The sequence below is a fragment of the Periplaneta americana genome, chromosome 16 (assembly GCF_040183065.1).
Source record: "Periplaneta americana isolate PAMFEO1 chromosome 16, P.americana_PAMFEO1_priV1, whole genome shotgun sequence".
NCBI classification, from domain to species: Eukaryota; Metazoa; Arthropoda; class Insecta; order Blattodea; family Blattidae; genus Periplaneta; species Periplaneta americana.
The window spans coordinates 172,761,243-172,786,791 of NC_091132.1; the positions used below are offsets into that span (position 1 = coordinate 172,761,243).

At 35.4% G+C, this 25,549-nt stretch overlaps 2 protein-coding genes across 2 annotated transcripts in view; one reads left to right on the forward strand and one right to left on the reverse strand.

The window, feature by feature from the left end:
* LOC138716463 (zinc finger protein 841-like) overlaps window positions 1-25,008 on the reverse strand; it is a 45,243-nt gene extending 20,235 nt beyond the window's left edge. The window contains exons 1-4 of the mRNA XM_069849576.1: window positions 24,692-25,008; window positions 16,519-16,598; window positions 13,875-13,954; window positions 7,221-8,492 (exon numbers count right to left, since the gene is read on the reverse strand). Coding sequence (XP_069705677.1) covers window positions 7,221-8,492; window positions 13,875-13,954; window positions 16,519-16,596 — 1,430 coding nt within the window. The 5' untranslated portion in view covers window positions 16,597-16,598; window positions 24,692-25,008. The remainder of the gene's footprint in view (window positions 1-7,220; window positions 8,493-13,874; window positions 13,955-16,518; window positions 16,599-24,691) is intronic.
* Window positions 1-25,549, forward strand: part of LOC138691942 (zinc finger protein 239-like) — a 196,293-nt gene that overhangs the window by 88,892 nt on the left and 81,852 nt on the right. The gene's annotated exons all lie outside the window — the stretch shown is intronic.

Genomic DNA, 25,549 nt, shown 5'->3' on the forward strand with positions numbered 1-25,549 from the left:
TGTCAATTCAGGTTTTCGTTATTTCAGAAAAAATATATATCGTTATTCAGGGAGGTGTAATATTAATAATATTAGAATATGTGTTCAGAGAGGAAAATATTCTTCCCGCAGTCGGGAATGAACACAGGAAGGCAGAAGTTGAAAGTTGAGAAAAGGGTCGATATAACTTAAAACTTACCTGATTCAATGAGATTCTTCTGAATCAGTTGTTGGGCTTGAAGATGAGCTGGAATCCAGATCAAAATACAAAATCCCAATAATAATACTACCTATCACTTGCTTTTCTCAACATCACTGGCCATATATTTTGCTTTATTTTATTCAACATGTTGACAACACTCCTTCGAGTATGTGACGCTGCCCCTTGATATCCTCCACACCAGCTCATTCGGGTTAAGATATGGTAGTCAGCTTCCCAGCTATTCCTTTGTTTGTTTACAAAGTGTAATAATGGTTCGATTGTGAGTTCTTTCAGAATATCATCATAATTTTTTGTGGTCCCATTGTGTGCGTCTAATGAACTTCATCTTGGCAGCAGTGATTCTTGATTCCTAAGATAAAATTGGTCAGACAAGAGATTTATAAATTTTTATCCGTATATTCCTCTGAACTAATAATGGTTTGAAAATTAAATTTATTATGCATGATGTTTTTATAAATTTGATAATTTTATTTTTATGTCAAGTTCATGAGTAAATGACGACGAATATTCAAGGCAGTTAAAGTTGTTCACTCTTTCTAATAATTTGTTATTGAGGCTGGGTATAGGAGCATTTTCCTCTAAATGCAAACACTTGGTTTTACTATATGAAATTTCCATACCTTAATTCAGTGGTTGCCAAACACCACGAAATTGTGACGTAATAGAAATGCAACCCGCACACCACTATCGCAGGGAGAGGGGTGGAGTGGGTATCTCCTCAGGTAATGCAGTGAATAACAGTGCAGAGACGGACTGTGACCAAAAAACGAAAGCAATATAATATTCTTCTACTTATTAACTGAACATACTTTTTCCATGTTAATTTTTTATCCAACTATTAATTATTTTTGTATTATTAATAAAATAAAATAAATTTATTTTCTTATTTACCATAGGAAGAGCGTGTACTTTACATCAGCAGATATTTGAACTTATAAAAACGTACCAGACTTGTCACGAAATTGTAAATTACACTATATACTTAAAAAAAAAAAGTTGAAGTATTTTACTCCGATTAAGACATAGAAGCCGATATTTTTTATTGTTTATTTATTAATGAAATATTCAAATTACACTCATACGTAGAAAAGAACGTGGAAGTATTTTACACCGATTAAAACATAGAAGCCGTTACTTCTTATTGTTCGTTTATTATTCAAGTTACAGGTAAAGACGTGGTAGTCTTCATAACAAGAAATATAATGATAACGTACATTGTTCTTTTATTCTTCATTTAAAATTTTACAACAAATTAAGTATCTCATATTTTTGCCATCTGCACAAAATAAATACTTTTCCTTCCATGCTCCTTAAAATTACCGTTTTTACTTAATATCTGTTTTCGAAAAGACATCGAAACATATTACCCTACACACTTGTAACATTACATGTGTACGTCCGCTGCTGATAATAGTAATATACGTTACAAGAGCGCCATGTTGACGTTTTCATGGTCGAGGAAAAGATTGAAAAAAAGAAACGTACTTGAGCTTTTTTAATTTCCGAGAACATGAAAACAAACATACCGCTCGTGTATCGTACATTATTTTGTGCGAAGATTGTTTATTACATACCTGAAAGACGAATTTCTAATTAGTTGCAATGAAATCTCCATGTTGGTTTCTGTTTAATGACGGCAACTTCGGAAAACCAAAATATCTTTCTTCAGCATTGTTGCTATAAAATGTTTTCTGTGTTTACTATATTCCAGCAGGCCGTGATATACGTCTGTCTTCCCCCCCCCCCCCCAGTCTATAAATGCGAACTTAAAACAAACGGCAAGGTTATGTAATTATTTATTTTTTATTTAATAGGTATTTTAACAATATTATTTATATAACATATTGCAGTAATAACATCGGCATCTGGAATCTTGTTGATTTTTTCACGGCTTCCTTAATGTTATGAGTATCAGGAATGCAATAAGTTTCGTGGAGTAGTAGACTTTACTTAATTTTTGCAAATATTTAAAAGCAATAATTAACATTGCAATTTAGGTGAAATTGCAGTGGTAAGTTTCCAATTTATAATTATTACTGTGTTAAACGTCTCTAAAAATAATATGTTAAAAGCCTAAAGCAGTAAAGTGGATGTCGCGCTTAAGCGGTAAGAACAGGGAAATTGTTATGTGTGTTACGTTGGGAATACTGAATGTGGTATTTCACACTTACCGCGTATTGGTTCTGTGCGGAAAACAAGCAAATACGCACGATCTCGCACAAATGTCTTTACTTATATCGAAGTGATGGCTGTAAACAGAGGGTGGGGATATGATGCCATGGTTACGCTTGAGTGGAGACAGGGGCATGTGTCGCGACACAGCTTTTGGCGATCACTGCCCTAATTGTTGGTTATTTTTATAATTTATTAGTTACATATTGTATTTAAAGGAAAGGTGTCAATGATTAAATGAAACTAATGTAGTAACGTGTTGCAGGTTAATATTTATTCATACATCCCTATACATGGTAGGGTCAATGGGTTATTTTTCCAAGAGGTTACTGTTCATAGAAACATTTGTCCTGATAGCTTAGCGAATTTTGTCGCCACACGTAACAGATTTGGAGTCAGACATTTTCTTGTCATTTATTCTTACGGAGGGTCGCAATCTTTTAGGGTTATGCATAAATTCGTAGCTTGTTATTAAATATTGAGTTATTTATTAAAAAAAACTAAATAGACAACCTAATACATATACAGTGAAACTTCCCAATAGTGGACACCGCCGGGGAAAAATTAAATGTCCGTTATTGAGGAGTGTACGCTATTTAGAAAATCGTTAGTATGTATACAGTACATCAAAATACAAATACCAGTAAGTTTACTTTTCCAGTCAGATGCAATTTCTGGATCAACAGAAGAAGATTCACCACATACACTTTTGTAGGAAATATTGTGTCGTGACCGAAACTTGTCTAGCCAACCACCCGAAGGTTTAAAATTAGAATAACCCAACTCTTTTGCAATTTCTAAGGCTATCTCTCTAATCAAGGTCCCAGATAAAGGTATCTTATTTGCTCTAGCACGGCAAAACCATTCATATGTTAAATTGTCAATGGCAAGGCCCTCAGTTTTAGGAAAAGCTATTTTTGTGTTCTCATTTGCATTCTCAGTGTATGATTTTAAAATAACATCCGTGTTTTTCAAAATTTCACTAACCTGAGTTTTTCCAACGTTAAACTTTGTGGCCAGCTGACGAACACTTAATTTCTCCTTCTCACTATGCTTTACAATATCCACTTTCTCTTTTAGTGACAAACGTTTACGTTTTTGTGACTTTTTAATGTGACTGTACTTCCGAACATTCAACTTGACAAACTAAGAAAGTACGGACTGCTCACGTACAGTATCACAACTAACAACTGTGCTGCTTACCTTCAATAAAGTACAAGAACGTTCAAATGCACGATAATGACTGTTGCAAAGATTTGTTAGAATTCCATTTAATTTACTACCGTCTTTTCTTTTTTTTTTCTTTCACGCTGTCCGTTATCTGGAAGTTTTAATTGTTGTTGGGAGATACATTTCAGTGTCCGCGTCCGTTATTGAGAATGTCCGCTATTTGGAAGAATTTTATCATAAGGGCCAATGTTATTTTGCAATCACTGAGAGGAGTCCGGTATTGGGAAGTGTCCGTTAGGGGAAGTTTCACTGCATACAGAATATTCCCATGCAGACCGGACTTGGTTAGTAATGTTCTGTTGTCTTAATGACAGTAGTACCAAGCACCCTGTTCCGAGGAAGCTAAGCAGAAGAGGGAACAGTCTCCGTAGGGAAGCATGCACGGTCCATACGCTGGCATATGACTGCTCTCTACCTGACAACAGATATAGTTAGCTAGAGATTGGAGTACGACCAGTCTGCATAGAAACTCGATTTGTGTGTGTGTGTATATATATATATGTGTGTGTGTGTGTGTGTGTGTAAATATTATATTTTTTTTTGGTTATTGTACGACGCTGTATCAACATCTAGGTTATTTAGTGTCTGAATGAAATGAAGGTGATAATGCCGGTGAAATGAGTCCGGGGTCCAGCACCGAAAGTTACCCAGCATTTGCTCGTATTGGGTTGAGGGAAAACCCCGGAAAAAACCTCAACTTGCCCCGACCGGGATTCGAACCCGGGCCACCTGTTTTCGCGGCCAGACGCGCTGACCGTTACTCCACAGGTGTGGACATATATATATATATATATATATATATATATATATATATATATAATAGCGAAAACACAGTTACGATGTAAAATTTTAATTGACGACAATATAGTACAGCAAGTAAGAGATTTTAAATACCTGGGCTGTGAAATTGGAAACACAACAGAATTAGATCAACAAAGAAAATTACAAAATTTTAATCAAATATGTGGAAGGATTAAAAGAACCCTATTAAACAAGACAAGGAAAGAAACCACTATGAAGTTTTATAAAGTCTTGGCAGTCCCATCTCTTGTATGGCTCAGAATGCTGGACTCTAACAGAAAACCATAGAAACACAAAATAGAAGTATCAGAAATGAGATTTTTGACATCGGTAGCTGGATACAGAAGAACAGACAGACAATATAATGAAACGATAAGAGACGAACTGAACATCTTCAACTTAAACAATAAAATAAAAGACTGCCAAAAAAAAATACTACGAACACTTACAAAGAATGCCAGAATACCGCATCCCTAAAAAGATTCTAGAGTGCAAACCTAAAGGCAAGAGAGACAGAGGAAGGCCTACGAAGAGATGGAGAGATCAATTTCTTTCAGAGGACGGAACAGGTCTAAAGGCCTAGTCCCTCTGGATGATATTATATATATATATATATATATATATATATATATATATATATATATATATATATATATATATATACACTTACTTCAGGATATCATCTTACAGAAGCAATTTATACCTAAAAATCTGAGTCATAGCTAGAAAAAAATTAAACAGCTACCACATAGGGATCAGTGGACAAACACTGTCGCCCTGATCTCCATGACGCCAGTATTTTAAGATAGCACACGTGGCTACTACAAATGGCTACAGTATTTGTGAGCTTATGCCAATCTTACTCCCATTCATTACCATCATTTATATCAATACATTGCAATATGGATCTCACTGAGCTTTTTCGATGTTTCTTTCAGCTGACCACCAGCAGATCTATGCCACTTGCACCAATTAACACATGACACTTCTCCAGTTTAAAACTTACATACTATGTTACATTAGTAACATTCGATACTTACTATCCTTACAATAGCTACCGAAAGTGTTGTCCATCTTGCATGATACAAATTTGGAATTATTCGCAGAACCTGTTACGTTAAAGGTATTCACTAAATTTAGTAGTTTTCTACACCCAGCCTGACTGTCAGGAAATTTACGTCTAATATTTTACCCATTTTTTGTTTTTGTCCTAATCTTCTACTGCCATAGAATAGAATTTAGTGTTCCTGTCACTTTTCAGAATGTAATATAAACTTTAATGCACTGAATATGTATCCATTTCAAAACACAACCAAATAATTAACTACAATTATTCTTAGCTTCGTCACTAGTACTGTATGTTTATTATCACTTGTTAAGTACAGGCTGCAGACTGACAGCTAGTTTCAGGAGACGGAGATTCACGCCTTTCATATGTTGATGCCTTCCCCTCATTCTATACTACCTTATTCATAAACAAAGTCGCTGATACCTGATGAATAACATAAACACCAGTCAGGAGAGATGAAATCAGCTAAGATTTACCAGATTCATGAGCCATTAAAATACAGTAAGACGAACTGGTAAGAATAGTCGAATTGACGTCTTTGGTTGTGAATTATAAAACACGGATATCATATTATGAAAACTTATCACATTTCTTAATTCGGAGAGAAAGTAAGTTCTGATTGGGCGAAACACAGTAAGATCTCGAATGCAAGCATATAATCTTTTCGCTGCAAGACAAATCCTAATGTAAACAGTAGCACGTGACTGAAGTGAGGCTTCATTGGCCGCTGTTTGGCGCCATAGATTCTCAGTACGTGTTCCCGCCTACTGATGTACATTCTGTTTCATGTTAAACATTTCCCGTTACTCGTCAAGTAGGCCTAACCTCACTACTATGCATTCGTTTGCTTAGGAAACATTTACTTTATAATTACTACAATTAAATTATTTTTAAGTCATATATCTTAACAATAGACAGTTGATGATACAGGAGCCATATATGATTACTAGCTTACGTGAACAACTACGAGCTCAAGTGACGCCAGCTTGTTACAAGAATAGACTACCTCGGTATTACTGTTGGTATTCTTCCGCGTTCGTAGTAGGCTACATAACAAAATATAAAAGTATCTTTTCTTTTACATAGCGTTTTACACATGAGTGAAGTTAAATGTTTCATCGTATTTAGCAACTAGATTTCAATTTTTTTATTTTCAAGTAATAAAAGATTGTGGTTTCCAAATACGAACTATATTTTCCTGCGTCGTGTGAGTGTTTCGACTGGGAGCCAATCACGGGTATGACAGCAACATGCTTATGTTTACATTAGGATTTTTCTTATAGCGAAAACAGTGTAGTATGGTGATCTGTCGTGGTCAAACACTGGCGTTGTTCAGTGGGCGTCACTATATCAGTTTTGAGATAATCATGTATATGAAGAAAAACAATACAATACACAATATTATATTTCCGTGCTTTGCTTCACACATACGATTAGCACGGAGTAATGCTCTAAATAACATAACTGACATTGTTTGGTCAACGATTTTTGAAAAACATGCATACTCCACCACCTGTATTTCTTGCGCCCACAGATAACATATATTAGGTGAATAAAATCGAACAATTAATAGAAAGTAGCTGTTCAGATTTATGTAACTTTATTTCTATCATCTCATGCCTTCCGTGTGGTGTAATAAAATACCTGTTTTAATGTTCTGTCCACTGTATAGCAACATATTATTTCCGTCTGTAGGGTGAAGGCCAAAGCATTGCAATATCTCGACATACATCACAGTTCTCAGCCTAATGCTTTGTATATTGATGCATTTTGAGAGACTGGGATTGCGAGAAGCTCTGCTCGCATTGATCGCACTTGTATGGCTTCTCGCCTGTGTGTACGCGTTCATGCCGAGTAAGATTTTTTCTTATCGCGAAACACTTTCCACAAGTGTCGCATTTGAATGCCTTCTCGCCCGAATGTAATCGTGCATGGTCCTTCAAGTGTCCACAACGAAGAAAAGACTTACCACAAACATGGCATTTGAAAGGTCTCTCACCGGAATGAGAGAGCGCGTGGATTTTGTGTTCTCCAGAATTCGTAAATGATTTTCCACATACGTTGCATGAAAATGGCTTCTCTCCCGTATGCAGACGTGAGTGCGTTTTTAGATTACTCGATTGCGTGAACCCCTTCCCACAGACCTCGCATTTGAATGGCTTGTCGCCTGTATGCAGGCGTGCGTGAGTCTGCAGATGCCACCATCGCTTGAAGCCCTTCCCACAGACATCGCAATTGAATGGTCTCTCGTCTGTGTGGAAGTATAAATGTTTTCTGAGAAGTCCCGCTCGGGAAAAAGACTTCCCGCACACATCGCATTTCAATGGCAGGTTGCGTTTATGTAGCGTCGCGTGCCTTTTTAGTTGTTCGAATTGTGAGAAGGACTTTTCACAAACTTTGCATTTTAAAGCCTTTAAGCCTGTATGTTGCCGCGAATGGGTTTTCAGATGTCCCGGTTTCCTGAAACACTTTCCACAGGCATCGCAAATGTACGGCGCGTCGCCTGTGTGATATCGCGAGTGAGATCTAAGATCTCCCTTCTGCGAGAAACATCTTCCACACTCATCGCATTTAAATGGTTTTTCACCCGTATGAGCACGAGAATGGTTTACCAGTTTTCCCGAATCCGGAAAACACTTTCCACAAACATTGCATTTGAATGATTTCTCGCCTGCATGTAAACGCGAATGCCTATTGAGGTCTCCCGCTTGTGAGAAACTCTCATTGCACAGATTACATTTGAATGGCTTCTCGCTTGCATGATGACCAACATGACTTTCTAGAACACTTGTGGAAAGCACATCACAATTCGTTAGCGCCTCGTCCCTACTTGTCTTTGCAGCAGTTTCGACACCAATCGATAGTGTCGTCATGTTGTCTTCTTCTTCGAGCAGTTCGTAGAAGTCACGACATTCATCAATACTTAGACGAGTTGATTTCTCAGATGGTAACAAATCTGTAGGGTGTGGTTCTTCATCGGCAATATCGTAGTTTTCAGGTGACAGTCCTGTGTTAATGCTGGAATGAAAATCCATCATAAAATACTCAGTGGATTGTAATATAAGATTTCTTTGATTTTAAGGACTGAACTGGAAATTCACAAACTAAGAAAATGACGAAAACAGTACATAGTACATTCTTTCGGAATAAATTACAATGTGTATGATGTAAATATTCACAAACGATTAGGGAAAACACGGGAATTTTACTTCAAACAAGTAAAGAGATAGGTTTGGAAGTAAATCCGGAAAAGACAAAGTATATGATTATGTCTCGTGACCAGAATATTGTACGAAATTGAAATATAAAAATTGGAAATTTATCTTTTGAAGAGGTGGAGAAGTTCAAATATCTGGGAGCAACAGTAACAAATATAAATGATACTCGGGAGGAAATTAAGCACAGAATAAATATGGGAAATGCCTGTTATTATTCGGTTGAGAAGCTTTTGTCATCTACTCTGCTGTCAAAAAATCTGAAATTTAGAATTTATAAAACAGTTATATTACCGGTTGTTCTGTATGGTTGTGAAACTTGGACCCTCACTTTGAGAGAGGAACATAGGTTAAGGGTCTTTGAGAATTAGGTGCTTAGGAAGATATTTGGGGCTAAGAGGGATGAAGTTACAGGAGAATGGAGAAAGTTACAGAACACAGAACTGCACGCATTGTATTCTTCACCTGACATAATTAGGAACATTAAATCCAGACGTTTGAGGGGGGCAGGGCATGTAGCACGTATGGGCGAATCCAGAAATGCATATAGAGTGTTAGTTGGGAGACCGGAAGGAAATAGACCTTTGGGGAGACCGAGACGTAGATGGGAGGATAATATTAAAATGGATTTGAGGGAGGTGGGATATGATGATAGAGAATGGATTAATCTTGCTCAGGATAGGGACCAATGGCGGGCTTATGTGAGGGTGGCAATGAACCTTCGGGTTGCTTAAAAGCCAGTAAGTAAGTAAGTATGATGTAAATAAAAAATTGAATTTCTGAACGGAATAAAAATGGTGCTTCACAAACCATGGACATACTGTAAATTTAAACATTTATTATTTAAATGCCTTATTCATCCGTAAGTCGTCAGCAGATTCCAAAGCAGATCATATATAATATTTATAACCTTCTTAAATCAAACCTTATTGCAGTGAAAATAAAAGAAATAATAACCCATTGGACGGAAATAAACTCAGAAGTCAGACAAGGCTGTGGCCTCTCTCCTTTGCTTTTTAATGTTTATATGAATGCCATTGTGAAAGATTTTAGAGAAAGAAAACACGGATAGATCATAATTAACAGAAATTTAAAATTAGATGTAATAACGTTTGCAGATGATCTTGTTTTACTAACATCATCTGAAGATGATTTGCAATGGTCCGTACAGAATGTAAATTTAATAGCTCGAAAATATTCAATGGAAATATCCATTAACAAAACAAAAATAATGGCCTTTTGTGATAAATACCCAATACCAAGAAAAATTTGTTTAAATAACACAATTTTGGAGAGAGTTAATGAGTTTAATCATTTAGGATATAAACTTTTTTTTGTTGAAAATTTCGATTTATCAGAGAAAATTGTAAAATTCAACAAATCAATGGGCGTCATTAATAGAGTTTTAAAACCTTCATAAGTACAAAAATCAACTCGTACTCGTCTTTATCAAATAATAGCTCGACCAGTCCTATGTTATGGGAGTGAAGCGTGGACTATAAGGACAAAAGATGAAAGCAGACTAACAGCTTGCAAGATGAGATTCATGCGCCGAACAGCTGGCTACACTAAATGGGATCGGAAGAAAAATGAAGATATGTTTCAAGAACTTAATGTGTCATCAATACTGGACTATATCTCCAGATATCAGTTAAACTGCAAGGAACACGTCTCAAGAATGGTTTCATCCAGGATCCCTAAGGCAATAATGAAGTACCGTCCAAATGGGAAACGGTCACTTGGTCGACCTATGAAAAGATGGCAAGAAAATCGCTTTTTCAGTCCGTAACAGTTCTTTTGGGACTAGTACTTGACAGGATGATGATGATGATTATTATTATTATTTAAGTGCTTTACATTTCCAGGCAACATATTATCACGTTTAGGCATTAGATGCAGGTAACTAATACGGATCCATACCTGTGGCGTAATGGATAGTGTGTCTGACCGCGAAAATAGATGGCCGTAGTTCGAACCCAGATAGGGGTAAGTTACCTGATTGAGGATTTTCCAAGGTTTTCCCTCAACCCAATACGAGCAAATGCTGGGTAACTATTTGTGCTGGACCCTGGTTGCATATCACCGGCATTATCACCTTCATTTCATTCAGACGCTAAATAACCTAAAATGTTCAAACAGGGTCGTAAAATAACCCAAGGAAAACTACTACGGATCATATCTTAAACCAAGATTTGCCGACAGAATGATCTTCGGCCTGGGTAGCACAGTCGGTAGAGTGCTGGCCTATTGTGCCCGAGATTGCGGGTTCGATTCCGGCCCAGATCGATGCCATTTAAGTGTACTTAAATGGTATAGGTTCATGTCAGTAGACTTACTGGCATGTAAGGGAATTCTTGCGGGAAAAAATTCCGGCGCACCAACGACGTAGAAATAACTTCGGCAGTTGCGAGCGTCGTTAAATAAACCAAATATACATACATACATTAATAGTTAATTCATATGAATTATTTATATATGTAATATATGCTTCTTTGCATTTTGCTAAATTGTATTTTTAGATCATTCTGCATTGTTAAAACTATCTAAAGTTCAATACTTTATTATATGTTTTATTGTTACATTGTAAAAGATTGTCCGAAATTTTTGCATCTCAGATGTCATTGTCTATTGTAGGGCAGATTTTTCTATTCATTGAATATTTTAAATTCCGAATTAAATAAATCATTTTGAATATTCTATTCTTACAATTAATAATATAGAGAGTGATTCACGAAGATTGCGCATTACTCTAGGATGTGATTTCTGACATCAATGTCATATCAATGTGAAGACTGTGACATTTAATATATATCTCAACTTCAAAAATTGGAAGATTAGGTAGCAATCAAGCTACTGCCTTTTGAGAATAGGATAATGATGTTGAATTTGTCTCTGAGTTGCATTCATTTTTTCAGTTCTCACGAGTGCTACACTTCGATACCTTGGAGGCAGCTGTTTGAGTTTGTCATATCCCGTCTAATAGAATTAAAGGGCATAGTATAATATACTCAAAATCTTACATTTGATCATATATATTTGATCAACAATTTTATCATATTCTGTGACACAGAAATTTGATAGTGTAATATAGATCTAAGGCATTGTATTAGGAAAGGTTTTCGGGATAAACTTACATCACACGGAGGAAATTGTGGACAACTACCAATAAAATAAATAGCGAGGAGACATCCTCGTCTAACCCGGGGCTTTGAATTATGGGTTAAAACTCCAAATAATTGAAATGGATGATGTTGAAAAGCAGTAGTTGTGGAAACCTTAGAAGTTACTCACAATGGAACAGCTGTTATAACTTAGAAGTCAATCTCAATAAAATGTAATCAATTCAATCCACAGGATGTATGTTTCTCTTTTGTATTTATAATTACATCACAACTGAGCCTCACGAAACTGGACATAGATGCATATTAAACGTATGTACTCGTATGTATCAATTATATCAAAACGCCTTTGAACTTATCCGTCTGTAATTTTCTGGAATTAAAAAGCCCTTGCTGGAGTAAGATCCGGCGCAAATGCACGCTTCTGCAACAAGAGAAATTAAGCCTTGTCCCCACACATCCCAACTACTACCCAGGTTTAGGAAATATGCTGTTGCTTACACAGACATCCTTTAGTCAGACAGACATGTCCGTCATGACAAGCAGTATACTGCTCAGTGTTTATTTATAAGGCACTAGTCGCATCTCAGCAGTGGCGGTGCGTCACTAAGCGCACGTGAACACCTTGTTTCCATTATTGCACGACTAGTTTTATTATTTAATACCGTATTGGCGTAGTGGGGATGTATAATATCAGGATCGAGTATTTTAAACTTTCCGCATCTTGCATAAACTTCTTATGTAAACTTGGCAACATCCGTTCACGTACAAGCCGTGCTCTTTTCAAGAAGGTTTCAGGAATTTCACGCGTGCGCGAGAGAAAATTGTCTTTCGCTGGCCGCTTATGACTCGTCAAGAGCACAAACCATTAAGTGAACAGTGAATCTACCCTACAGATGTCAGCTGCATCGATGCCTATCGTTTACGTGCTATATCTCGAGAAAATTTAATAAGTCTGTATTTTAGCCTGCAGGTGTCAGCATCTCACTGTCAGAACGTTTACTTTATGTTGATGTGTGTACAGTGCTGCTACGAGAGTGTAGTTTGTGAGTTACTATACTTCAGTGTCGGCATATAACATAGTTTGGCTTTGAAACACTTGCATGCTGAATGTGATGGTGGTATGAATTTAAATATCTGTATGGTGGTGTATATTATTTAAGAATAATATTTACTGGCATGTATTTATAGTAATCAATCTATGCGAATGGGATTACAGTACTGGTATAGGCTATAATGTATCAGTGTGTTGTGAATCAAAATACAGTAGGCCTATATTACTCAACGCACGCTTTTGTAAATTGTTTTATGTATTAACTTTTAACAGACGTAAACAATGAACTCCGTTCAAGTAATTTTGGAGAGTAAAGAACTGGGTAATCTGGCTTTCCAGGAAAAATTGTTAATAAAAAGATTAGCTTTCATTATTATTATTATTATTATTATTATATGTTGTTTTGAATTTATGTACGGTTTTTTCGACAGTGAAACTCTGGAATCATGACATTTCATATTAGGCTAAAAACGTACGATTTCAAATTCTCTTCGATTTTGGAACACAAAATTGTGAACACACATAGTATTTTATCACGAGCCGCCACTGCAACTCAGTGACATCTGGTCTTCGCTCTGCCATTAGAATTCCATATAGGAGCAGTGAGAAAGATACACTAGCCATTGTTGCTAGGAATATAACTTTAGTAGGTTGTTTTACGACGCTTTATCAACAGCTTAGGTTATTTAGCATCTGAATGAGATGAAGGTGATAATGCCGGTGAAATGAGTCCGGGGTCCAACACCGAAAGTTACCCAGCATTTGCTCATATTGGGTTGAGGGAAAACCCCGGAAAAAACCTCAACCAGGTAACTTGCCCCGACCGGGAATCGAACCCGGGCCACCTGGTTTCGCAGCTAGACGCGCTAACCGTTACTCCACAGGTGTGGACAGGAATATAACAATTCCTTACACGATTATTAGTATTGGAACTGTTTCGAATGCCCTCCCTACGTCATGGTGCAAATGAAGTAGCGAAAATATCGACAAAAGACTCACAGATTACACTCACCTCTTAGTGGAGACGTCATCTTCTTCCGATGTCTTTAACTTCAGCTCCTCCTTCACTCTATCCACGTCACATGCGTCTTCCTAAGAAGAGAGTACGAAAAACGTAAACTAAACTGAACTGAGCAAGATGATATATATCGACTTTAGTGACGTGAACTTGTACGCAATGTAATACATGTAGAAGATTCGGTAATTTTTGCAGCACCTTATAAAACTATTGTTTTCGGTAACACATTCCATTACTAATGACTTAATCATAATCATAGTTATTAAAACAGCTAATACCACTAGTTGATGTTCAGCAGGGAAGACAACAATCCAGGTTGCCAGGCGGTGATAGAAAACAAATGCATGAGGTGTATAAACAATTGAATATTCTTTCATATTAAAGGTTTTGGATGCCATTTGAAATTTCAAAGTGGGGTTGGGAATGAAATCTAAAATACGGTTAAGCCTGATTTCAGACTTCCCTCTCAGTATCTAAATTGACGTGTTTTTGGTTTCATTGAATTCAATTTAAATAATTAGTTATTTAGACTGGGAACTTTTGAAATGAAAGCGCTGTATAATTAACTCTGTAATATAAATATAATTCAACGTATTTTATTGTGAAATATTGCAAGAAATGAAATTTGATTTCAATATTTGCATTCAGTAGTCATGGGGATTCTAACTGCATTCATTGAAACATTTATGCATGTTATACTACTTCATATAGAGAGTTTAATTCATTGTTGTGACTGATAGCCTACTGATCAAAATGCTGGTAGTTAAGTCGGAAGTTCGAGGGTTCGAGTCTCCACGTGCAGATCAATTTCTTTTTAGTTGTAATTGCTTTCTACCTTCAAATTAATTTATGTAATTCCATTAAGACATTGATATAGCTAGTATTTACTTTACTTAATAGCTTTTTTTTTGTAATAAATACATTTTCATATAAATATTAAGGCACATAGTCTACTTTATTTTATATTTTTAAATTAATTACTTCATTAATTTTCACTTAAATTAATGCATATAAGATTTATTTTACTTTATATTTTTAATATTCTTTCAAACTTTAATTCTTACATATAGATTTACTTTACCATTGCATTTCCTTATTTCACGGGCAACTGTAGTGATAGTTTACTGTCTCCCAACATCAAACGTGCATACATAATCTTGTCCTTATATACTATTTCATGTTAAAATTGTGATGTCATCTTCACTGTGGGATTAGAAATGGTGGGTTGTTCTGCTTATGCAATAAAGTGCTATAGTTAAAAGTAAAGCCTTATAAGACAATAGTAATTCAAAACTGAAATAAAACGCATCATTCTCTTGATAGAGAGAAAATGCAGCATGGGGATAAAAATCTTTTCAGAAGACATTAAATGTGTATATTATTGGGGATGGCCCCAATTATAGCATTCAGTTCTCCAAGAATATAATATATAGCTCCAATATGTGTATACAACGTTATGGGAAACATTATGAGCAATTGCTCCGATATTAAAGTAAGATTCTCTTCATTTCCTGATATACGTAATTCAGTAGTTATGACTAGACCTCGGACATTTAGGTCCTAAAAATCTTAAATTAGGTACCTAAAATAGGTTCTATCACAAATCAAAATAGGTTCTAAAATTACAAAAATAGGTGAACATAAAATGACATTTTTTTTTATTTCCCATTACAAATTAGCCGAAACATTTGACATTATTTCATTGTACATGTCCATAATTAGAGCCAGAGTATACAACTAGCACCTTTTCTAAGTTTTCCATTGAGAAACTGCATCGCTTCTCAGATAACACCATCTTATATGCCGAAAATGAGCGTTCCACATCAACTGATGACACCAGAGCATATTTAAATGTTGGTATTAGATGCAAGGGAACAGCACATTCATGTTTTACTTTCCACTAAATACAATGTCTTCGCTCTGAAATCTAACACTGTAATGAATAGAGGAGGCGAACTATGCTGCAATTGTTGTCAAGGCACGACTGGCATACAGAATTACACAGCGTTTCCATATTACCAACTGTAGAAATTGGAAAATGTAAAATTAGGTAAAAATAGTTTGTAACGTGAAATTAGGTATTTTTAGGTTGTATAGAACCACCATTTTCGAGCATATATTTCCATAATTCGTATATAGGCCTGTACAACTTTTCTTTTGTATATATTATGAGGAACAAAATAGGTTTTTACCTAAAATCCGAGGTCTAGTTATGACAAAGATGTCCGTGCTATAGTGCCATGAGCCAGCAAGCATGTTATAAATGAGAGCTGTTGATCTGCTAGCTTGACTGTAGTGCTGAGAGCCTGCAGAAGTGCAGGTCCTTTAGGTTTGAATCACCTTGTATTTTCCACTTCCAATTTGCCTGTGGGAAGCCACCGGCGTGGCTCAGTCGGTTAAGGCGCTTGCCTGCCGGTCTGAAGTTGCGTTCGGGCACAGGTTCGATCCCCGCTTGGGCTGATTACCTGGTTGGGTTTTTTCCGAGTTTTTCCCCAACCGTAATATGAATGCAAGGTTATGTACGGCGAATCCTCGGCCTCATCTCGCCAAATATCTCGCTATCACCAATCTCATGGACGCTAAATAACCTCGTAGTTGATACAGCGTCGTTAAATAACCAACTAAAATAAAAATTTACCTGTGAAAGAGGCTTCTTCACTTCTGTGTGTATCATTAATGGGGCGATATCATGTTCTGCCTCCATCACATCCATCATAACTGAAAAAGATATAATTAATAGATTTATAGATATTTGCACAATTAAATTTGCTGAGAAAGGTTTATTCATAATGGTTAGAGCTTTGGTTAAATTTCGAAACTATGATACAGTTTTTGTTCTATGCAATCTATAATACTACATTATGCAACGAGCCTATAATGATAGTAATTAAGACGCGAGTATGTTTGTTTATGAAACTCGCTTGCGCTCCTTTCATAACTTTCATACGAACGTCTTAAATACCATTATAGGCAAGTTTCATACGACTTTTTATGCTCGACCATATTTCTAACTTGAAATTATTCATAAGTATTCATGTTATGGTTATGTAAGTGACGAGCGGAACTGACCTGAATTGTGAGATGTGCGCAGACGCGAAAGTATTGATTTTTTCCGAAATACGAATTTCATTGACCTTGATACAATCTAGAGAATAACATGAATATTAGGCTTCATATAACCTGAAAATTGATTTAGAATTGAAAAACGAGATGAAAAATTGAATTTATTTGAATATTATTTACAATTAACGCTAATTATTATAGTAACAGAACATAACCTTCTGCGACAGTATTGGATTTCCAGCCTCAGTGACTTTTCGCTAATTGTCTTTCGATTGCATATCGGAGAATAATCGATACTTGCGGTTTTATAATGGTACAATGGTGATTTCTCATTGGCTGAACAACTGAATTATAATGAATAGGTGTACTTTAATTAGGTGCATTAAAGGGCTACTACCAGGTGTATAATTACTACATTTCGCCATGGTCGAGCATAAAAGATTTTGATGGATAGATTGTCATTGAATTTGATTACGTATAGTTTCCAAGCACAGAATAATACCTCACCCCATGCGGAACTGCTAGCAAGTGAATGAGCGTAATCGTAGGAACGTTTTTATTTAAAAGATTTTGTATACAACTTGTGTTCCAAACATTTTGACACCTTGCAGTATGTATCGTACAAATGAAAACTTTTATGCATACCACGAAGTTCTGTGTAAGGCTATGCAACCGATAATAAATCATGTTCTGCAGTCTAAGCAGGCACAAATATTTTCCATGTAGTGCTCACAAATAAAGATCGAGTGAACGGTTAGTAACATTTAATTGGCGCAAACACCAGCACCACCAGTTCTGAACAAGGCCCATAACAGGCCGAAACCAGTTAACCAGGTACAGTAATATTTAACTCGCCAAAAATCTATAATACACATTCCAAAGTGATATAATGTTAAAAGTTTTCTAATCAAGATACATTTTAACAATATTTCCGTTCTCGTTCTCGTTTCCGTTCCTGGTTTGTTGTGAACCAGCTTTGAGACGAAAGGATGGCAATTACTTACTTCAGTCCATGGCGTATTTTCTGACAAAATTTATTTAGAACTTCTGGATTTGAATTGGCTAATACGTACAAAGTACTAAAATTGAGAAGAAAGCATCTCTCCTTGTCATATGCATCAATATCTTGTCACTTTGCTATTCTCCCATTTAATCCATCAAAGGTTTTCACTTTGGTATTACCGGTACGTACCGCTTGTAACCTACTCTAACCCAACTTTTAACACTCAATATTTACGGGAGCATACCCTGGCGGAGAATAAAACGTACTGCAACACGATTCCCACGATCAGACACTACTACTATGTTCAAAATAGGGTAAACCCACAAACTCACCATCTTCAATCACTGGTCAGGGTACCATAGAGGAGAAGATGTTGAAAAAGCGTCGTAAAATAACCTACCAAAAAACGGTACGAAAGGACGTGTTTCGACCAATAATGGCTGTTTATACTACAGTTTTATCACTTCCCTAGCATTTGTGTATTTTTTTTATCGTTTCCCTAGCATTTGTTTGTTTTTATCACTTCCCTAGCATTTGTTTCTTTGTTTGCCAACATTTCAATAGCATTTGTTTGTTTTTATCACTTCCCTAGCATTTGTTTCTTTGGTTGCCAACATTTCAAACTGTAAATTCTTTACGGTACTATAAAACATGCTTTGCGATCGTCATAATGTTTCCCGTATAGATAGTCGACTGAAAAAGGTGGGTCCGTTCAAACGTTCTGGTGAAGTCAACATTAGTGAAATAGAATTCTAGTGTAAGTCAGTTAATATCTATTTTATTGTATTAGAGTACCGGTACTTTATTTATTCTGTTTTTATCACCTCCCTACCATTTGTTTGCCAACATTTCAAACTGCAAATTCTTTATGGTACAGTACTATAAAACATACTTTGCGATCGTCATTTGTTTACAGCATAGGCAGTCAACTGAAAATGGCGGCTCTGTTATAACGTTTTGGTGAAGCTAACATTAGTGAAATAGAATTTTAGTAAGTCGATTAATAGTTTATTGTATTAGAGTACTTTATTTCTTTTAATCTTTATATACTTTCTTCTAAGCGTGTAATAGTCAATGAAATCCCACTCGAATTTTGATTTTCTCTAGATAAATCAAAACCTCTAGTGAGATTACTGTTGATAAACGTATTTTGTATGTGGATAGGATGCTTTTGCTATGTTATTACCAGGGAACGGATTTATATGGACTAAAAATATATGAAATATGTAAATATATATGTAGTTATTTTTACCAAAATATGGAATTAAATATGGATTTTTACCAAAATATGGAATTAAATATGGACTTAAAATTATAAAAAAATGACTATGTACGTTAAATATTGGTACATTTTAATCAAACTAAACAAAAAATATAATGGACGTACCTTATCTTCCAATGTAGTTTCAACAAAACACAATTTTTATTGTCTGTTACCATAACAATAGGTTACAAACATTTCTTTCAAGTGCTGAAAAGTGAATCTTCTTCTATTGTCTCTGAGGATAGATTTATACTGACTAAAAGAGCGTTCGACGTCACAAGAAGTAACTGGTACATAATTCAATTTCACAATGTCTGCTGGGGATAAGTCCAAGTTAATCTTCACTGTTGATTCACCACTCATCACAGCAACAACCTTTTGTAGTTCTTCATATCCAGGGTTTTTTGAAAGTACAGTGTCCACCTTAGCTCTTACTGCATCTGCAACTTTACCTCTACCACGATTCAGTTGTTCCACAGTACTATTTATAATTTCAAAACTTTCAGATAGTGAAAGGTGCCTATTTTGGAGACTTTTGAGCGTTTTTATGATGCATGAAAATGTATGCTGAATGTGAGCTAAGTCATTCTTCACACTTATGTCACAGGTAACTGTTTTCGCAGTATCAATTGAGACTGCATCTTCAGAGTCCAATGCAAGGAGAACATTGTTAATAGAGTCTATATGTTCGGCATAATATTCAACTGCTTCTAGCCATGTACCCCATCTAGTTAAAATTGGCTTTGGTGGCAATGGAATTTCAGGGTACATTTCTTTCAACACGTTAACTCTACTGGGAGCTTTGAGAAATACTTTTTTCACTGATGAAATCAACAAATCTACTTTAGGGAAATTGTCTCTGACCACTTCTGCCACATGATGAAATGCATGCGCCACACAAGTAAAATGAGTCAATTTAGGATATACAACAGATAATGCTTGTCCAGCTTTGACCATATAAGGGGCAGCATCGCTAATAAAGAATAACACATTATCGTACATAATACCCTTTGGCCACAGGATACCCATAGCTTCGTTGAACAGTTAAACTATAGTTTTGTTATTGCACTTTTCTAGAACATCACAATGTAAAAGAATTCGTTCAGAATATTGTTCACTTAACAAACCGATAACTACATTACCAACAAGTCTACCTTCTTTGTCGGGAGTCTCATCAATGGAAACCCAAATTGAACTATCTTTAATTTCATCTCTTATCTTCTGTATTGTCTCATCGTAGATGGATGGAGCATACGTCTTCCTAAGTGTTGACTCATCCGGGATTGTATGTTGAGTATATTTTTCAAGGAATTCCCTGAAGACCTTATTCTTTAGTTTGTAGAGAGGAATATCAGCAGAGATGAGAGAACGGCACAGGTCGATGTTAAACTCAGATCTTACATTCGATGTTGTTGGTTGTGTTAAAAACAATTGTCTCTGCTTGGAATTTAGTTGTTTGTTGGCCTGATGTTTACTAGTTGTAATGTGTTGTTGCACCAGGAACTTTTGTGTAGATGATACTGCACACTGACACAAATTACAAAATAATATTTTATTGTCAGTTGATAAACCATCTTCTTTAAATTCTGAAATGTAACTTGTTAGTTTTGATTTTAAATTGACTGAATGACGTACTTTTGGCATATTTACCGTCTTTATAGTATGATTTACAAAACTGAACCTATGTGTACTCTGACTGGCATTTAACTGTTGAGCTGCACAACTGAAGTCTGTTAAAAATTTTAAATTAAATTAATACAGTTTTGTAACTTACTTTCCCATTGTTGATAGGACTGCTAATTTTCAAATAACTCTGATGTTAAAGGGATTACTGAACATGTGTTTAAATCTCTATTGTTGAAATGTATTTTTAAAAGTTAATGGAATTTTGTTTTGTTTTATTGTTAAACCTAATATAATATGGACTGTTTTATATGAAATATGGAAAATATATGGAAATTAACGAAAATATGTACTAAACTCTAAAATATGGAAAAATATGGAAAATAAAAGTAGGATTTTTCAACCCTACACATTGTGAAACATAAAGATAATGCAAAATATAAATTATATTAGCTTTATAAGTAAATATGTATTTACATATAAATCCTTTCCCTGGTTATTACTATACTAGGTTATGCTTTGGTACCGAGGTTATGAAATACGCGATTTTCGTCTTGGGAATATCATAGCCCATTTTTTGTGTACATGTAATGTTGTAGGAACTACATGTCTTGTAACGAACAGGTCGTTTTGTATCCTATTGCGTAATATGGGTCTTTCTGCATTCCGTGTTGCAGCGACAATTTCTGGCAATGTGTTGATCGTTCTATGTTCGTAATGGAGGCGACAAAACGTAAATTGCTCATGACGTCAATAATTGCAGTGCCGTCAAGATATACTTGCAATGCTACGATATTATTATAGTTACAAGCACGGTTATCAGTGAAAGGTTAGGGCTTGATGAAGGTTGTATATCAGTGACAGGTTAGTGTTTTACGAAGGATGTATATTAGAGGAAAGATTAGGGTGTTTGAAGGGTGTTTATTGGCAGAAGTTGGTCTTGTGTGATGAAGTGGCGCGCTTTTCTACGTAATATATGACGTAATGTTTGAATTTCCGACGAAGATTTATGCTTTAATATAAAGCATGTTACCACATGTCTAGGGATTAGGACTATGGAGTGAAGATCGGTGTTTCGAATCTCGACATCGGCAAGGTAAGTAAAGTTGCAAGTTTCCTGCAACCTATAATATCACACACTTATGTCTACCCTAGAATATATCCCTAGCTACTTCAAAGTCGTACATACTAACTAGATAAAATGAAAATTATTGCTTTCCGCTCAATCCAAATAAAATCAGAGTTCTGAAGTAAATAATTACTGACGGATTGCTAAGTGACAGGGGACCGAGGATATTCACATTGCTACAGCTCAAGGCTTTTCAACTGGGTACAGCTGACAATTTTACGTCTTATTGTATTGTATTTATTAACATTCCATGGTATTCATACATGCTTACAGCTAGAATATGGAACAAGTCAAAAAACTTAATACTATTATAAAGTCTTAATTTATAGTCACAGTCTAGATGAAATATATACAGACGGGATTTACAATATAGTCTACTAGTACAACACACAGTTTTAGTATCAATTTCATGAAGTGTTATTGAATGTCATGAATTCACCTACAGAATAGAAGGCGTGAGAAATTAGGTACTTCTTTCATTTGGCCCTAAATAATTTTATGTTTTGAGTTTCATTTTTTATATCGATAGGGAGGCTATTAAAAATTTTTACTGCCATATAACGCACTCCTTTTTGATAGCACGATAGACTTGCCGATGGAGTATGAAAGTCATTTTTTTATGTGTATTTATGCTATGAACTGTTGAATTAGTTACAAAGTTTTCACGATTACATACGAGGAACACTATTAATGAAAAGATATACTGACAAGCCATGGGCATTATTTGTAGTTTTTTTTAAATAGTCCTACACGATTCCCTAGATTTGGTGCCTACTATTATTCTAATTACTCTTTTTTGTAATAGAAATATATTGTTACTATCTGTGGAATTTCCCCAGAATATTATTCCAAAACTCATTACCGAGTGGAAGTATGCAAAGTCGAAGTGCCTGCTATTGGCCAACGGTATCTAGGTATATTAAAAATAACACAGTCTGGAATGGGCGGATGGATTTCAGTTTTCAAACCGCGTTTTTCTGATATGCTCGTTCATTTTATAGGTTATCATAGTGATTTGAAACATGCTACGAAATGGTGTACCCTAACCAGACTTATATACCTGTGTGAACGTGACAGATTTAGTCTTGTTTTGATGCAGTAAGGTTATCGTTTATGCTTATTAGTTGTGCGTCAGACCATTTATAATGAGAACTGTCCGGTGGGCCTAACTCGCTCATTTATTCTTCCTCATATTATCGAATACAGAAACCGACCCTCTTTGTATTCTAGGTGTAGTTGGAAATCTTGCCGTATCTATTAAATTGAAGGTTGCTAGTAATGTGTTAAATGCTTCTTTTTTAGTGTTCTCAGTGAGACAGTCAATATTTAAGTCTCCTCAAAACATTTATTCGTGTTTTTTTTTTTTTTCATGTATGTGTTGTAGCTCATTTTATCGGATTGAGATGTGTATAATATTATTTTCTTACGTAAGTTTTATAGCTTTCAGTAACATATACTATATAGCCGCCACTCAGTAAAATATAGAAATCAAAATCGAATTTTTTATTCGCTACATCTACTTACACAACCCCAAAACGATTCACTTTCATATCATCAATATAGCATTAATATGTATAATTAAAGAAAAATAGTCGCATCATGGCATTAACTTCAATAATATTTCATTTCTAATGGTAATAATGTCATCAAACCACCTTAAGTTTTGTAGTTTTTAATATCCAATACACAGCTGTACCCAGAAAATTACACACCACAGAATCGAACCTGTAAATTATTTTTAGTAAGTTAAGTTTTTAATAACCAATTTAATTTGAGCTATAAATATGTCAGCATTCTTCCAGTTTATGGCCTTCGTGTAATATTGTTTACTGTAGTGTGTGTTTTGTTTTATTATGAAATACAATTAGCTAGTTCTCAAAACTGACGACAGATGGATTTTGGAAAATAGGAAAATTATGTTGAAAAATTGACATTTCACTGAAAACTACTATTTTTCCGAAAAACTTTGAGTTCCAAGCTTCAAAATGAGGGGTCATTTATTAAAATCCGTTCAGCCGTTTTCCCATAATTTCCATTACCAGTTCAAATATATATATATATATATATATATATATATATATATATATATATCGCACGGACGTTCTAAATCTTTTTCTCTGCTAAATTTTGAAAGGTTGATATTATTAAAGTATTCATATACTGGTACCTCTTTCTGTAGATTCTGTCTGCAATAGCTAGCAGTACCTTCTAGTTTGTATCCTTACAGTGTATAATTCGTGGTGTTTCAAGTGATATTCAGTGGAGCATATTATGTATGGCTTTAATTGTTCGATTTCTAGGAATGTCAATAACTCTGCTGACCTGTTTCGAAGGCTTTGTATGTTCTTATGAAATTAACTAAACTACCTGTACCGGTACCTACGGATATCTTTTGTTTTTGAATTTGAATTAGACCTACAAAATGTATGATCTATATTTCAATCACTGTGTTGATTACCTGTAGGTCAACTCTCGTTTTCTAACCTATATTTTTTTTTAAAGGCGAAAGCAGGAATTATACTGGTCATTACTGGAATACTGCCCCTCTTAATTCTATTAGCTATCCGAAGTAAAAGATTTTTCGTGCCTCCAGAATTCACATGTAGGCTATTAGATTTATAATTATGCCTCATAATGGTATTTAACTCTATGACATCAGCAATTATTTACATTATGTAAAATCTTCTTAATCCTCTTCTGCAGAAAATATACACTGGATAACTTCCTACCTTGTACCAGCTGATACAAACTTGTTGCACTGAAGCACTAGAATTATTGCATATATGTCCTCTAAACCATAAAACTAACAGCATTGTAGTAAACAGGCAAGGTATCTGCATGTTTCCAAACTAAAATAGAATAGAGGGTTGCAGCCATTTAAGTATTTGTAGAATGACTGCCATATACCAAATAAAAACTCGCATTCACGCATGTAGGCTGTGTAATTGGAATGCATATTAAGTTGCAAGTGAATTAAAGAACATCCGCGACAATTTTTTCTAACAAAATTGCAATAAAAGTAATTGACCTGTCGAAATGACTCTCAGTTAAGGTACCTGAATGTACACGCAGGGGATTAAGGATGCCTTGACATGTGTGTATATAAATCAATATGCCACATTTAGCAAATGAAGAAAATTTACTAAACTCTGGATAATAATAGTAATAATAATAATAATAATAATAATACTTACTTACAAATGGCATTTAAGGAACCCGAAGGTTCATTGCCGCCCTCACATAAGCCCGCCATCGGTCCCTATCCTGTGCAAGATTAATCCAGTCTCTATCATCATACCCCACCTCCCTCAAATCCATTTTAATATTATCCTCCCATCTACGTCTCGGCCTCCCTAAAGGTCTTTTTCCCTCCGGTCTCCCAACTAACACTCTATATGCATTTCTGGATTCGCCCATATTAATTGTAATCTTATTGTTCATGTTATAGTTGTAATCCCCTGGTAGAGGGGCAGAGAAGGCCTGACGGCCTTATCTCTACCAGGTTAAATAAATAAATACTAAATACTACGTGCTACATGCCCTGCCCATCTCAACCGTCTGGATTTAATGTTCCTAATTATGTCAGG